Source organism: Falco rusticolus, chromosome 8 (genome assembly GCF_015220075.1).
Source record: "Falco rusticolus isolate bFalRus1 chromosome 8, bFalRus1.pri, whole genome shotgun sequence".
In the NCBI taxonomy this organism is placed as follows: Eukaryota; Metazoa; Chordata; class Aves; order Falconiformes; family Falconidae; genus Falco; species Falco rusticolus.
This window is the reverse complement of record NC_051194.1, coordinates 29,759,149-29,776,132: the sequence shown is the minus strand read 5'-3', so window position 1 is coordinate 29,776,132 and position 16,984 is coordinate 29,759,149. Positions and strand designations below refer to the sequence as shown.

Genomic DNA, 16,984 nt, shown 5'->3' with positions numbered 1-16,984 from the left:
CACAGCCAGAAGTTTCATGCCTAGTGAATGAAGTCCTAGGAAAGGGCCAGAATATCTCTGTGTGTACATATCCCTACGTAACGCACTCATCATGTATTGTGTCATGGCAACACAGAGCACCGTGAGTTCATTGGAAATTATTTGCCCATGATACAATTTAGCTTTCTTATTACAGTAATAAAGGCAAGAATAGCTGGAGTCTGACATATGCCACCAGAAAAAAAAAAAATAGGAAAAAAACCCAAAAAACTAAACAGTGAAATAAATGAAGAAATGTGAGCTTTCTGCTTTTGGCATAATCCAGAATGTTCCTATTTACTCTCACACTGGGTTAAGAAAGACATTGACAGACTGGTTCTTGGGAAACACAGAATTTAACTTGGTACCATCAACAAAATAATATATAATAAACACCACATGCAACTGTCAAGAATCACGATGTTAAATATGCTGTACTGAGTTAGTTTTTGCAATACTAAACATACAACCTCAATAAAACCCAGTAGCCAAAAAAAAAAAAAATACTCCTAGGAGCAATGGATCCTATGGGCATAAGCAGACAATGTCCTGCACTGCATTGTACACAAATGCAAGACTCCAGTTCTGTAATGTAAAAATAGAAATACTGGTTTATAGCCTAAGTAGCACTACTCCATTTACTCCATTTGACCCGAGCAGGCTGCCAACAGAGCAAAGTCCTGTTTTCCTGAGCAGAGGGTATCAAACAAGAGGCTTTTCCTTTGTTCACAGTTTTGAGATCTTTCCAACCAACTATACATAAAAAGCTCCATCTTTTATAGCTTTTTCACAAGGCTGTGTGCCTGAAGTTTGTTACTCTGTTTTCTCTGCCTTTCCTTTTTTAGTGGTATTTCTCATTTTCTCCTCATACACAGTTCCAGCACTCCAATCCAAATCTTTCATTCCTGAATTTAACAGATCAAAAAGCTGCCCTTTGGCTGTATAGCCAGTTACTGGTTCAACCTCTCGTGAGATGTTTTCCCAGGCTCCTAATGCTTCAGATTCATCTATTAAGAAATTACTTCTGCTGCTATTTACTGGGTTTATTTATGCACATGAAAAACTCCTGTTACCATACCAATTTCAATAAATTTCTTCCTTCAACAGAATTTAGATTTGCTTCAGCAGCCCAATAAACTATTATGTCACTGAAGATTTACTGAAGGGCAGAATATTCAAGAATATTTGTACACTGGTTATGGAGAGCAGGAATGGGGACCTTTCAGATTTCTTTGTGCATCTTGAATAGCTCAATGATTGTTCAGTGTTCAAATTGCAAAACAGAAGAATGAATTCAGACCTTTAACCTGACAACCTGTTCTAAATTGACCCACAAAACTCTTACCAGGAAGTAATAAATAAGCTGTAACTGACCCAAACTGCACAGGTCTACCACATTTTTTCAGTTTCTGGTTTATCAGCTATATCAGACTATATTTCTTCCTCATAGTTTCTCCTCTTATGAAGAAAAACAAGGAATTGCAAGAATTTTAATTTTGTTGTATATTTTCGTCATTTGTTGGAATTGAAAATTATTTCTCAAGTTATTTCTGAATATTTCTTCCTTGGATTTCTTGATCATTGCTTCGGATTTGTTCAGTGGATGATTTGTTCAGCACCTCTATGACTTCTGCATGTTAACTTGCAACCCAGCAGTTCACACCAAACAAACCAAGCACTCATGAACTCTCTCCTCCCAGATCTCTGTAGTCCTTCCCAATTCTTGCATTGCCTCAAGACCTACAATTCTTTCAGGCACTCTTCATGAAAATGTAGTAGCCTGTTTTTAACCACTTTTATTTGACTGTCAAAACAGAAAGATGTTTAAGTGTGAAACTATCCAAAAAGTATCAGTAACAACCACAGCAAATAGTCATCCCACTCCTACATACTGTTTCATTAATGTGCCAGCTAGGCAAAATCAAGCAGTGTCTCACATGGCCTACATACCTGATCTTGGTGAACATTCATTATATTTTCAAAGCTACTTGGTATATTTAACAATAAAGCACAACAATTTCATCAGAATTTCATCATAATTTAAGACATACCTTGACCATAACCAGATACACATTTTCACAATGACTTAGGAAAAAATCTCATCAATAAAAGACTTGAAAAGCCTGCCAGTTTTAGCTTCAGAGGCCATCAGTGTCAAAGAATTTTCAAGAAGGGCAAATCACAGAAGTTAAAATACATTTTGCAGTTACTACATGTGAACTACCATCAAAGATGTACACTGTGTCACTTTGGCTACACGTACACTGAAAAAGTACCTTCTCATCTTGCCCCAAAAAAGCAAGAGAAATCAAATGATCTAGCAAAAATTAAACCCATTAACTGAGTTAAACTCAGTGGGACACATTTTCATTATAGTTTTAGCACTACAATTCCCCTGAAGTTAAATGGAAATGCATTGGTTCAGCTTAGCAGAACTTGGCACAAAAAGCAGTCTTGTACTGTTCCTTCTGAGTATCAGGCCATGAAATGTTGCATCTCTAACTTCCATATGGCTACCTCTTAAGTAAGATTATGCAGTTCTTTTACATCTTAGCAGTTTATTTTAAGTATTTAATTCATAACACATCATGAGCCAGGCTGTATTCTCTGTGTCTTTTTCTGCAGTTTTGTTTTTCATTCTATCTTTATGTTCCCTCTCAACGATGTCCAACAGTTAGGATTAGATCTGACGTTGCCCTTCTGAGAGATGTTTTCCACTGCTTTCAACAGATTTTGGAGCAATCTCTTACTGTCAGGTTTATGAAGCAGGAAGTTTTATAAATTTGCAAAACATAATTAGCAATTCCACTTGAGCTTTTGTCAAGGAGCTCATGTTATTTTCTGATATATTAGGATACACAGACAAACATAATACTGAAATCAATAAAAGACAGGCCTATAAATAAAGGATGAAACTGAAGTCACCCTGGCACAGCTTACTCTGGTAAACAATAATAATGCTTTTGCAGAAACCCAATTTTGCACAGGCTCCTGTAGTAAGGCAGGATATGGCTAGGCACACAGAAACAGGCGTAACGCACAGCACAACCCAAGCGTCTACATGAATTTGCACCAAGCTGCCCAGCAGTCTGAAAGCAGACTTCCCCACTGAGGCAATCACCACGGACTGTGAAAGACCAGGTACAGTTATAGGCACATATGATACAAAGATTATTTACCAGGTAAGCAAGGAGCCAGGAAGAGTCACGAAACATTTTCCGAGTGTAGAGGAAAAAGAATTACATGCAGTTTTTTTAAGCAAGAGACTGACTAAACACAACAAGAAATTAGAAATACGCCTCCTTCAAAAATCTGACACAGGAAGAGCTGCCTTAAGAGACACAACCATCTCTTCATTTGTCAGTACTATAATGATTCTCCTATGAATTCTAGAAATGGAGGGATAACCAGACTGCCTATCCAGTGATTCATATTCCCAGCATATGGTAACATTCTTTCACTCAGTACTGATCTCATCATGTAACCTTAGCTGTCTTCAAATAGAGGGCACAGCAAGTAATTCATTGACTTAATTTAGTCTTATATAAAGCAGAGGGGTTATCTGAAAACAAAAATGAGCATAAAAAGCAGGAAAATATGTTTTCTACTTTGGTTGTTCACTTTACTGGCTCAGCCATGGGGATATGTTGATTATTCTTTTGTACTGGGATTTATTTTCTCTATAAAGTACTTTACAATGTTCACTTGAAAAAGCTCAACAGAAGGAGGTTTCAGAAATATGTTAATTGAATGTTGACAGGAATCTCTGTGGACACCCACAAAAGCAACATACTCAGGAAATGCCTGTTAAGATCTCCAAATTTGTGCAGGAAGACTAATTTTAATCACACATTTCTGGATTTATTTTTATGAATCAATGCCACATCAATCTTCTATGGCCCTTTATTCCAAACTGCTATGCATGGAGTCCTGCCAGAAAGGAACTCACAGCGCTGGCAAACTGTTGCATGAGCCCGAGTTACTGCATGTAAAAATACTGCTTACTGTTTGCTTAGTTTTGAGGAAAGGACTATGAAGACAAGTTATAATCCCTTCTGTGTGGCTTTTTGGGGTTTTTTTTTATTATTCCTTGATCCTACCAGTTATGTAAGGGCTAAATATCATCAGGCTTCCCTTCTTGTTATTCCGTAAGATCTATATAGCAAGCATTAAATATGCTTACTTTGCAACCATATACCTTTTTCCATACAGAAAACATGCAAGTATTGAGACATTCTTACTTACCAAAACAGCTGTAGTTCTGTAATTAAAAGGTGTGTCTACCTCTCTCTTTGTACAGCAGTTATAATAAACTGTGTCACCCTCCTATCATATCACTAATACAGGCTCAATCTTATCAGATGTTCTGTAATCTCAACTTCCAATAATATCACTAGCAATTGAAGTGATTTAGATTCAAAGAGAAGGGGTTCATACTCCAATCTTGTTAAGGGAAGCACCAATATAATACAAGCATCAATTTAAAAAGCATACTTTAGTAAGAATAATGGAGTAAAATGCAAAATAAAAGAGATCAAATCCATTACAGATTGCAGATACAGTTCATTTGATACAGATGCTGCAAGGAAAAAAAAAAAAAAAAATCGCCAAGCCCTACTAATTACTATCTTGGTTAAAAAGAAACTGAAAATCATAATCACAGGGAGGTTTGCCTAAGGAAAGGCTGCATGTTTGGGACCAAACAATAAGTTGGCAGAAGGAAAGAATACTTGCTGACATGACAAAATGTTTCTTGTCAACGCCCTGGAATCTGTAGCATCACAGCTTGACAGCAAAAGCTCTGCAGGCCTCTACCAATGCCAAAAGTAATTAAGTGTACTTACATGTACTCCCTGTGTGCAGAATGCACAGCAGCTGCGTTGCTGTAACGCCACAAAACTATCGCTGATGACAAAACATCCAGGGTAGCATCAAACTGAAAGATATACAGAGTCAATTGTTTTGTGCGCCATTAAATGTGCCCTGTACTAACAGTAATGCATTTACTATGCTGCTGCACAGGCACAAAGCAGCTTCAAATAAATCATTTTAATGAAAGCAGGATTTACATTTATTAAATTGATCTTCACATTTTTGCCATGTATTATTGCACAATGATACACTTCAGAGCACAGGAAGTCAATCAAGGTATTAAAAACTTTTTCTTTGTAATCCATCACCTGTGGAGAAGAAAAAAAAAAAAAAGAAACCACCACAATTTGCCACTGTGGCACCATAAGAGTTAAAACACTATGGAAAGACTCAAAAAAAAAAAAAAACCAACCTTTGAAAATGCCTGTCAAACATTCCTTTTTCCTGCAAAGTCACTAACTTTCTGCAACAGAAGGTTTTGTTTCAAACCACAAAAATATCAACTTTTTCCAAAACACCATTATATCCAGATTCCATATTATTCTTTATCATCAGCAAAATCACCATGTTTGTATTTCCAGTTAAGGAAGACATGATAGTAAGTAACACCAAAAACCAGGCTTGTCCTACCATAAGAATTTTCACCCTTAAATCAGACTTTCTACAGAGTCAATTTGAACTTCTAATCTGAGAGCAAAAGACAAATTATTTGAAAGTAGTCATTTTGCTTGTTGTTAGGAATTTTTTTGCTCTGCAAAATTTCTGATCAGGAAAGTCATGGCAATTACTAGAGAGGAAAGCTATCATCCCAAAGTCATAGGAGTTTTACCATAGACTTCAGTAGGGAAAGGGTCCCACCAAGTTCAGAAAGGAACTTCAGAATTTGGCTCAAGTTCAACAACAGAACTGATTAAGCTGAGACATTTTGTATGATAAAGTTTTATCTGATAGATAATATCTATCAATGATGACAGATAAGCATTGATATTAAGTCAAATATAAGGCTGAGTAGCTGGAAACTGGAAAAGTATAATGAAAGTATCTTTACTATCCTTTCCAAGGTATCACTTCAACACTATTTTTTCTAATTCATCATTGACTTCACACATCTTGCCATGAACTCACAATAAGAACAAATACAGTATTTCATGAAAAAGCCCATGGAAACACAAAGGTAGAGAATATTTAAATTGTATCTCTACTTACAGCAAATCCAAATGATGATGCACTGTATCTCATTACGGAGACAGCTAAAGGAAAGAAAATATTATTTAGAATCACTTTAAATTTTTTTGTTTGTATCCTTACTTCTTCTCTCGTCTGAGCACTACAAAACTAGTTTCAACATGTGGGCTTAGTTTCACCCAGTTCCCACTAGAACAACCTGACCAAGACTTTTTAAAAAGGTCTAGAAGAAAGGCCTTGTGCTGCAAGAAACTATTAGGTCACTTGAGAGGTGCTCTTCTCTCTTCCAAAACCTAATGGGGCAGACCTTAGCATAGCATTCAGAAGCAGTCTGTTTATGAAACATGCTGCATTTCAGATGCTGTTTTGAGTAAAACCATGTAGCAACCACAATTTCGAACTCTTAGAAAACTTTACCTGTCTCAAAGTGCTCCTTTGCTCCAGCTGGGCACAAAAGGCCACCTGAACTGACAGACATAAAACTATGCAGGCCCATCCAGACTTCTTGACTGCCCTCTTTTTGACAAAAAGCCTAAGGGTAAATCACACAGCCCCATCAAATTCCATCAGATCAGTGATTTCCAATGGAAAAAAAGCATTAGCAGGAAAAATCTTGACCAGCTCTGATTTTGACTGCATGCTGCCTCTAAAAAATAAACCAGACTCTAAAAATGAGCTAACAACTAAAAAAATGTATCATTTTTATCATTTTACTCCATGCATCCTAATTCCATCATCTCACAGTTCCCAAATCTGTTACTGTGCAATGAAAAATTCCTGTCAGTAGCCCAGAGGAATACCAGGGAAGAAGCAGGCAGCAACAGAAGAGGCCATCACCTCTCCATGGGGCATCATCAAACTGCACCTCTCACAGGCTAACGGCAACACTATGGCTCTGTCAAGCTCAAGCATTGAGCAGCTCTAGTCTTCTTGCTGTGTTCTGCAGACTTGAGTGAGAAAAGGAGTAACCGAACCTATGCTCCCTGAATAAACCTCCTATCAGTCTAGTTCAAATATTAAGAGGGCTTGGAATAAAGCCTAAAAGGATTAATTTTTACTATTCTTTTTATGAACAGATATCAGCTAGCTTACTGAGAAAAATACGTTTTTGTAAAAAGAAAAATACTTCAACTAAAAAAAAAAAAAAAGACAATCACGCTCATCAACAACTTTGCCAGTCTTCGGCTGACAAACACAATATCTAATTTTCAGTATTCCAGTATTCATTAGAACAGCTTGGCAGAACAGAGTCACTATGGTTTGACTGTTCTTTTCAGTTATAGCAAGCTGCAGTTCTGTGGCACTTCTCTGGATAAACAGAAATTAAAAATCTTGGAAATAATAACCATTTTCTTACTGATCTAAGCCCTAGCTGTGGCCATGAGCATGCCCAATATCACAAATACTTGGACTTTATCATTACAGTTGGACAAAACACAAAGAAAAGTCATCAGGTTCATTTCCAGATTCCCATTTTCTCCAAGCTGAAGAGTATTGAAACAGTATGGATTTACATCTCCCTGTCATTGTTAAAACATGATTTCCCACACTTCATCTCCTAGGTGAAAAAAGAGGTTATGTTTCTTGGTCAGACTTATCAGCCAAGAGCTACACTTGACAAGCTGACACTAGCTTGCAGTGATCCAGCTGCAAATTTGAACACTTCACTGCATAATAATATATTGCCTATCAAATTTTCATATGCTTTCTTAGAGACATATAGTTTGATGCAGAAATTGCATTAAAAAAAAAAAAAGAAAAAGGGGGCATTCACAGGTACACACAAGCTTGTGATACTCCTGTCATTACTGCTTTCATATGATGCAGTTCAAAGCCACACTTCTACGCCTCCTTTACTTCTAGCCTTCCTATGTAGTGGAATTGGCTCCTCAGTTTTTACTAATTGCCAGCTTTTTTCCCCACTCTAATCCAGACTCAAAACTAATTTTAATCCTATGGTTCCCTTAAAAATGAATATATAATTTCTACAGGCAATGAAATGCACACAGATAGCCACACCTGAAGAATGCTTTAGGAGACATACTGAATGTATTTAAAGCACAAGGTCTTTAGCATGAGAACTGTCTTTATTTTCGTATATTGTACCGCAATAAATATCCACAACACTAACATACAATCTGGTTGGCCTGAGCTATTTAAAATAGTAATGAAGAACAAGTATTACCTAACAGGGTCACAAGCCTGCTTAAGTCTTTTTGCTAGCTAGCTAATATGACTGGAGGAAAGAGTTTCCAAGGACTGGTACTCTGCAATACTAACTTGTAGTGGTAAAAAGCCATAACAAAAGTAGTATTGACCATTTAAGCACTGGAAAGGTAACTTTTTGTGTTATTTATTTACATACTGGTTTTCTAATGGGAAAAACAACCCATTTGTCTCTCTGAAAGACTCAACATCAAAGCACCTTCAGCCCCAACTTAAGCACATTAGAACTTCTAGCTGGCAAACACAGTCATAAAACTCACCAGTAAGTCACTCCAGTTCTAATGGGATGTTTGCCCACCAGTCTAGGCTCTATGGCAGAAAAAGCAACTGTAATATTAACTTACAGGGTTATCAGCCAATACAGGTTGCCACCGACTGACCACATCCTCTAAAGACAATGACTGGATCCCATTCTAGACATTGAAGCTGAAAGGACTTTTAGGAAGTGCTTCTTAGCATCTAAGCACTTGAGATCCCTGGGCAAAGGAATAATTAGTGGTCCTTATGCCTCCAGTATCACTGCCATGCTCCAGGAGTAATATATGGCATCCAGGAATGGATCACAGAGCTTTTGCTGAACCCTCAACTTCCTTCTTCTCATTATGTATTTCCAGTTATTCCCAGATAAGCCTCTGACATAAAAAAACAAAAAAACCCACCAACAAACAACAAAAAAAAAACTAAACCACCAAACAAAAGAAACCCAACCACACACACAAAAAAAAAACCCAATGCAAAACCCCCAACAACAGATTCCTAATCTCCATATAGAATCAGTACAATGGTGGGAAACAAACCACGAGGAAAGAAAAGAGCAGGCAGCTTAAAAATCCTGTGGAGCCACTGTATACACTTAGCAGCTACACTGCCATGACAGTGGAAGCCTGCTTTTAGCTATTTTATTGGCTAAATTGGACAGCATTTTATTACCTCTACAATAAAGCAGATAATCCTAATGCATTTTACTGACATTTGTAAACGGAACTTGCAAGCAGTTAGAAACTAAAAATAGAGCCAGCACAATAAGCCACAAATGTACCACTGCCTCCACCTGCACAGCAACATCAGTTGCAACATCTGCCAACCCAGGTCAGATTTTGCTGTAATTCCTTCACCCCTTCCAAAGTGATTCCACATAAAGAAGAATATCCCATTTCCCACACATTCTATCCTCAACAAAATAAGGGGTTTATGCATTTCCATGTGCCTCAGAAGAATCATATGACTAGGGCCCTAATCCTACAAAATTGTTCCTGTTTAACTCTTCAGCCATCTAGTCTCCCTCCAGCCTTTGCCAAGTTTAATCCATCTAAAACGTGTTCCTGGAGAGACCGGACCCTGCAGTGACCCTGGGTCTCTCATTTCCTTCTCTGCGTTGGGAGAGCACCATGGTGCACAAATGGTAGGACAGGAAATTAACGCTGTGCCTCCAGTTCTCCCGAACAGAAACCTTTGGCATGAGTCTGGCTGCAAATGAGAAATGGTAGATACAAACAACTCTATCTGTCATAAAAATCTTCTCTTACCTACTCAGAGGAGGGAAAACTATTTTTAAGAAGTTCCTCTTGAAGGGACAATCACTCACTCCATCATGTTCGCTTTGAAATTAGTCTTTTTGAAAGACACAGCTGGATGACAGCACATAAAATATCATGGCTTCAAAGCACAAGACCCACATTTAGTAGAAATTAGGTAGGCAATCTGAACACCACTGAAAGTGATTTCAGTTTATTTCTGTATATATTACCAAGCATATCTTATAGGTTGTACAGAGTCAGAAGCAAGAGGAACTGGCTGGAAGCTTGGCTGAATCAGAAGTGAAACTGAAATACAGTCTGTTTTCATTGCCCAGTGTTGGTAAAACATCAAAAACTAATGTCACAATACATATTTCAAAATAAATCCATTCCAAGCAGGGAAAACCCAATGAGTAATACTTTCTAAAAATCCCTTACAACTGAAGGCAATAAACAGACATGACTCTGACACTGTTAATACTTGTAAAAAATGCTACTGCTCAGAACCAACAGGTACTCATAATGCTTCCCCAGGCGCTTTCTCTCCTCTCCAGAATTAGAGTAGAGCAAAATTTAAGGATTTTTATGTACATGCCCAAAACATCTGCAATCAGCATAGTAGTTACAAATGGCTGCTAAACATCCAGTATCTCAGACACAAGCCTGCAAGACATCTAATCTACATGGGCAGATCCAGTGCTATCCATCAGCATCACGTTCCTAGACCTGTATTTCTATCCCAGAGTCACTGGCAAAACTGTACCAACCCTATCTATACCAAATCTTAATCTCATTTTCACAGTTTACAATTGCATCAACATGGTAAAGATCCTTATTTCCAGGGAATACCTTTACACCATTTATGTATGTATCTACCAAGCGGAACATTAGTTTAATGCGTATCAAACCTGGATCTTGATCTCATTAGAATCATAGAAGACCAAATTGTAAAGTAGTCTGTAAGAGGGTTCATTTTTCCATCTTCCTGAAAGGTGTCATAATTACTCTGGGCAGAACGAACTGCAGCACTGTACTAGGAGACTTCTGTTCTTGGGGAAGACTCAGCTGTGGGACGTGACCCAATGGATGGGGCTCTGAAGAAACTAGGCATCATGTCCTCAGCTCTGCCCCTACCTGGGGCATGACTGTTAGGCCAAGAAACTACTCTTCTCGAGCTTTTTGTTTTTACAGTTTCTCACCTTGTTTTCTGTACAAGTTGCACACATTTCAGAGCAACAACTCTATCTTCCAGTCTGTCTCTATTATCCCCGGACTACTGGCAGGGCTGGAACTTCTGGTTTCTAAATGTGTACAAAAGCAACAAAGCTAAGGAACCTAGGAGTTACTACTCCCTTCCTTTAAAAAGAAAGTGCAAACCCAACAAAACTATTAAACAGCTTTAGCTTTTCCTTCAGTTTTTGTTAAAGGACTGAGATCTTTGACATAAACTAGTGACTCTACTATTTAATAACTCATTTTACTTCTTCCATAACAAAACAGGAAAAAAAAATCCTCAAGGTATCCTAGGAATCTGGTAACGAATTCTGCTATCAGTAGTGGTAAAGCTTTCCAGGAAAATCTTTATTTCTTTGTCTATTACTCACAAAATATACTACTATTTTTTGTTTGTTTATTTTCATCTATCGCAATGGTCAAATCTTAAGCAGCTGAAAACTTCCATAACTTCATTTAGTTCAGAAAACTACAACAGTGCACATCAGTTGAAGATTTTCCTAATTTCTTATTACAGAAACAGTAGAATGTCAGGGCTTTGTGCCAAAGTTTTCCTTTGAGTTTAATCCAAACAATGCTTTCCAGTTTGCTGACATGTCAGAAAAAAAATAATATTATTATTCATCTCTGACCTCAGGATTTTTATGTTAAAGAATTCATTTTTCAATGTTTGAATGTCAGAATCTTTTAAAGACTTATATTTGTGGTTCTCCCTTAATTCCCTTTGTTTACATGTTTTCTGATCATATTTGTCTTGTGGCTACATCAGAACCTCATTGTAAAGGATCAGAAGACTTCCATTTCGGGGGTTGAATGTTCCCAGTATTGGCTTCCATGCAGGCAGCACAGAGGTAGTTTCCCCAAACTGATTACTCATTATACCATGGTGCTCACCAATAGTTGGCAATCTCAAAGAACAGCAAAGCAGTCCAGTTCTAAAGCTTACTCAGTCCCCCGATTCACTTCTGTTTAGTATGATTTCATCTGCCCTTTTACTACTGAAAGAGCACTCATGCCTCCACTGGCATCTCCCACAAATGAACAGAACTGACTGGGCAGCTGAGCAGGACTGCACAATCCTGAACTATGAAACAATCCTACTACAAAAAGCAAGGTACAACCTCTCGAATGACGAAAAAATTATCCACGTGGAGAAAACAGTGAACCAGCTTTCTCTACGATACACAGTAGACAGTCCCCAAGAGTATACCAGTAAAAAGAGCCAACCAAACAAATGAAAAAAAACCACCTGCAAGCAAAAGATACACACATCAAGGGCAAATCTGTTCCTGAAGTCAGAACAAAATAATGCCAGGGCTCTCTTAACAGCTGCTGAAATGTCTTTTATATACAACATGCCTTCGCTGCCACCTTCAGTGGTTATAACACTAAAAAATGGTCAGCCAAATACACCAAAGCAGTCGGTTTTGTACGTCACACTTCCCTGCATAGCTAGAGATGCACACAAGAAGCCATTTATTTAGGGAAAGCTTTTTGTAAAACCGGAAAGCAGGCAACTCCAATAAAGCAGAGTTAACAGCTATTTCCAGGGTTGCTCAAAAGCCCATGCAGGGGTAATATCACAGTACGCGCAGGCACTGTGCAGAGCAGTGCACTGCAGTGACCGTTCTGGGAGAAAGCAGGACCCCTCCTGTCAGGCATCCCACTGCTTTCCTATGCTTCCTTTCTCAGGTGCCAACCTTCTGTTTTCAAACAAGATCATCTCAAAAAAAAAAGAACACAAATAAATCAGAGAAAAGGAGGAGTGGTATTTTTGTTTAGTTTTGGCTTTCCAGGGGGCAGGAATTAAAAGACAGTCCATATGTTACAGCTCCAGTTGAGCTTTTTCAGGATATTAAATGCATATGTTTGCATTTAAGAGCAGGAACAATAAAACTCGAAGGTCTCTAAGAAACATACTAGTTTTCCTTCCAGGCACATGGTGCCAACTTTCTGCAATTGAACACACAGGTACATAGCTTGATCTGTTCTATTTCAAATGGGGTCACTTGAATCACCCAAAATAACTCAGTGCAACGACATTAAAGCACCCTGTCTTTTAATGACACTATGTATTATTGATGCCCCAGCTCCAAATATAACAACTGAAATGGTCTAGAAGCTTGCAAATGCCCCTTAACAGCACATTTACAAGGTAAGTTTTTGCAGCTTATACCTACAGTCCACAGACTTTGTAGTGTCAAGCCTGAAACTAGCTTCAAAAACCAAAGGAAGCAGTTTGGCCCTTAATGGGGACAAGGAATGAGTGGTAGCTGGGCTAAAAAAGCCACAAACCAGAAATGCTGAGTGATATCAGACACACTCAACAGCTGTTTCTAAAGCCCTGTGGCCAAGATTTGTAACCTACCATACACAAATGAAAGTTGCGTAGATATAATGACCTAGGAGGCTCTCCAAAGGCGAAATTTTTCCCATCTTTTGTGTTTTACTGATGAGGCAAAGTTAGCAGAGAAATATTCAGGTTCTACATGGCATAAAGAATTCGTTCTTGGGAGTTTGGCCAGTTGCTTTAAAGAAGGTTTTATCTAACTTAACAGAATAACCCAGAATGAGGTGAAGGTTTATAAATGCTTATCTGACTTAAATGGGCGTTGGGAAGCTTTCCAGAGATCCAGCAAACTCTTATTTTATACATGTATCCCCAATCTGTAACAGCTTGGATACACGCTAAACATTTTTACTAGTCATCAAAGGTTTTGAATGGTTAATAAAAGAGCAGAAGTACTGCCATTGTTCTCAGTTTCCGTCTGGTAAGTTCCTGTCCTGCAGTCACATTAGAAAGACTGAGAGATCCTTTTGAAAAGATAATTAAAGAATGATACTGTATGCAAGCTACAGCTCACATGTATTAACATAGAATTTACATGCAAGGATTCAGGCTAACTGTAATATAAACAACAATAAATATATAGATATCATTGGTTGTGCTATGTGTTTGTCTATATTAAAAAAATTATTGTTAAGTAGCTTTTACTTAAAACCTAAGCACATTTAAAAGAATATAATCAGTTAGATTTGCATCCCTCCACCCTGGACAAGGTTATTTGTCTCCATTACTATAAAGAAGCCTAGTGGTTTTCTTTTTAAAAGATGCTTAACTTGAAGATTTCCAAATTTAGGCTAAATGAAATGTATCAGAAAGGTCCAAATGCCAAACCTCCAGATTCACCAACTTCTTTGTATTTATTTTTTCACTATTTTTATGCTACTATTTCAAATTTGACTTCATCGTGAATTGCATTTTCAACAGTTGTGACACATCATGCATCAAGAACATTAAAACAAATCAACACTGCTGTTACAAAAAAAATAAAAAAGAGTCCAATTTGAAAGTACTTCTAAGAAACATAAATAATTGTCCAATATCAAAAAACCTAATTCTCAGCATGCTACAAAGATTCAAACCACAGTCCTTATAGAGCACACAAACAACGTTTCAAACGTCCTCTCACCAACAAATGTAACACAGCTTTAAATACCTGGAATACTACATGTAACCTCGGCTCCATGTAAATTGGCTGACACGTTAGCTTTGTCACATTATCATAACTCTTTTTAGAAGTATTCCAACTATCCCATACCTAAATACAGTTCTTAAACAACAGCAACAATCTAGCTGTGGTTTAAGCCTACTCAAGTTAAATTGTTCCTGGTGTTCTTCAAATTTAAGAAAAGAAAACACAATTTAGCCGTGGTAAGTATTTAAAAGCAGCCCACAAAAGCAGTGGCTAAATTCTTACTTTTCCACGTTAACTGTTAAGAACCCGTTTCTTAGCATCTACTATCCACAAGAAAACACTGGTGAATTCTCTAGTCATAAACAAATACAGACCTGCCCGATGGAGTTGCATGTGAACTTCAACACACAAATTTTTGATCAAAGGTCTTTTTGCCCCTAGAATTTCAGTGAAATTTTAAGCAGCTCAATGAATTGCAAAATTTTGTATTTACTATAGAAAGCTTTCCAAATAAAGCAGCATCTATTTTATTTCATTTGATGGATCTTAACTCTTACATTCAGTATGAGCGTGAAGAGAGTTATAATTTTTGAGGTCATTAGCTATGTATTCTATGTAGTTATGTAGCTGTATTTACAATTACCTCACAGAAATATATCAAACCCAACAATTACAGTGGTCTTCCTCTTTCACAGATAAGAAAACAGAACTGGATCAGGGATCTTAGGAAATATTTGAAGATCAGGGATGCAGAATATGTTTAATAGCCAAAATAACTAGAGTCTGAAGAGAGAGAATAATTTAAAAGGCAGCTGGGTCTGGGTGGGTGGCACAGTCTCACACATCATACTCTCTTACTAAGTGACTTCTCACAAAACCCTTAGCATTCCCTTTTTTAGGATTCTTCTCTGAAATGTGATGAAAGTACTCCCATGCTTTAGCAGGTTATATACACAGGGGAAATCATTTTACCCTATGGAAACACCTAGTAATTCTGCGGTGAGTGACAGCAGGTACCATGAGTATCTTACCTATTTGAATAACTGTTTAGTATTATGATCTGCCTTTTATGACTTTTCACATTCTGAAAGCACTGCCTTAACTTTTAGAAATGCAAACTAACTACAGAAAATGGTAACCCAGTTAGAAACGATCTGCACGATCTTTATGGCATTCCCACAGCTTAACAGTTTTAAGATACTCTATTTTTATACTAGAAGTATTTCAATAGACTTCTGAAAATCAAACCAGACTTCCTTTCATACAGAAATACAGCAGTTCTTCAGAAGTGTATCAAGTCAACTGTTGGTCAACAGCTTGATCTCCAAATGGAGACCAGTGACGAATGGTGTACCTCAGGGGCTGGTATTGGGCCCGGTGCTGTTTAACACCTTTGTCATTGACATGGACACTGGGATGGAGTGTGCCCTCAGCAAGTCTGCTGATGACACCACGCTGTGTGATGTTTTCAACACGCTGGAGGGAAGGGATGCCACCCAGAGGGACCTCGACAGGCTTGAGAGGTGGGCCCTTGCAAACCTTATGAAGTTCAACAAGGCCAAGTGCAAGGTCCTGTACCTGGGTTGGGGCAATCCCAAGCACAAACACAGGCTGGGCAGAGAATGGACTGAAAGAAGCCCTGAGGAGAAGGACTTGGGGGTTATTGGTGGACGAGAAGCTCAACGTGACCTGGCAATGTGCACTCGCAGCCCTGAAAGCCAACTGCACCCTGGGCTGCGTCACGAGCAGCGAGGCCAGCAGGGTGAGGGGGGATTCTTCCCCTCTGCTCGGTGCTCAGGAGACCCCACCTGGAGTACTGTGTGCTGCTCTGGGCCCCCCAACATAAGCAGGACGTGGACCTGTTGGGGTGAGTCCAGAGGAGACCACGAAGATGATCAGGGGGCTGGAGCAGCTCTCCTGGGAAGACAGGCTGAGAGAGTTGGGGCTGTTCAGCCTGGAGAAGAGCAGGCTCCGGGGAGACCTTACAGCGGCTTCCAGTGCCTACAGGGGCCGCCGAGAAAGCTGGAGAGGGGCTTCTTACAAGGGCGTGTAGTGATGGGACGAGGGGGAATGGCTTTAAGCTGGAAGAGGGTAGATTCAGATTAGATATCAGCAAGAAATTCTTTACTGTGAGGGCGGCGAGGCGGTGGGCCAGGCTGCCCAGAGCAGCTGTGGGTGCCCCATCCCTGGCAGTGCTCCAGGCCAGGCTGGATGGGGCTGGGAGCAGCCTGGGCTGGGGGGGGGGGGTGGGGGGTGGGGGGGGTGGGGGGGGTGTCCCTGCCCGGGGCAGGGAGGGGGAACTAGATGATCCAACCTCTCCAACCCAAACCATTCTATAATTCTATGAAGTGCTGAAAAAACATTCCTATTGAAAATAATTTTTATTGCCTTTTAACTCACATTAGTATAATGTAATTATAATTATTGAAACTGATGGGACTAGTGCACCCACAC

General features: G+C 38.8%; 1 protein-coding gene across 2 annotated transcripts in view; it reads right to left on the bottom strand.

The window, feature by feature from the left end:
• Positions 1–16,984, bottom strand: part of TMEM163 (transmembrane protein 163) — a 101,749-nt gene that overhangs the window by 34,168 nt on the left and 50,597 nt on the right. For both annotated transcript variants that reach the window (XM_037397299.1, XM_037397298.1), the window contains 2 exons: positions 6,097–6,140; positions 4,863–4,954 (listed from right to left, as the gene is read on the bottom strand). In XM_037397299.1, coding sequence (XP_037253196.1) covers positions 4,863–4,954; positions 6,097–6,140 — 136 coding nt within the window. The remainder of the gene's footprint in view (positions 1–4,862; positions 4,955–6,096; positions 6,141–16,984) is intronic.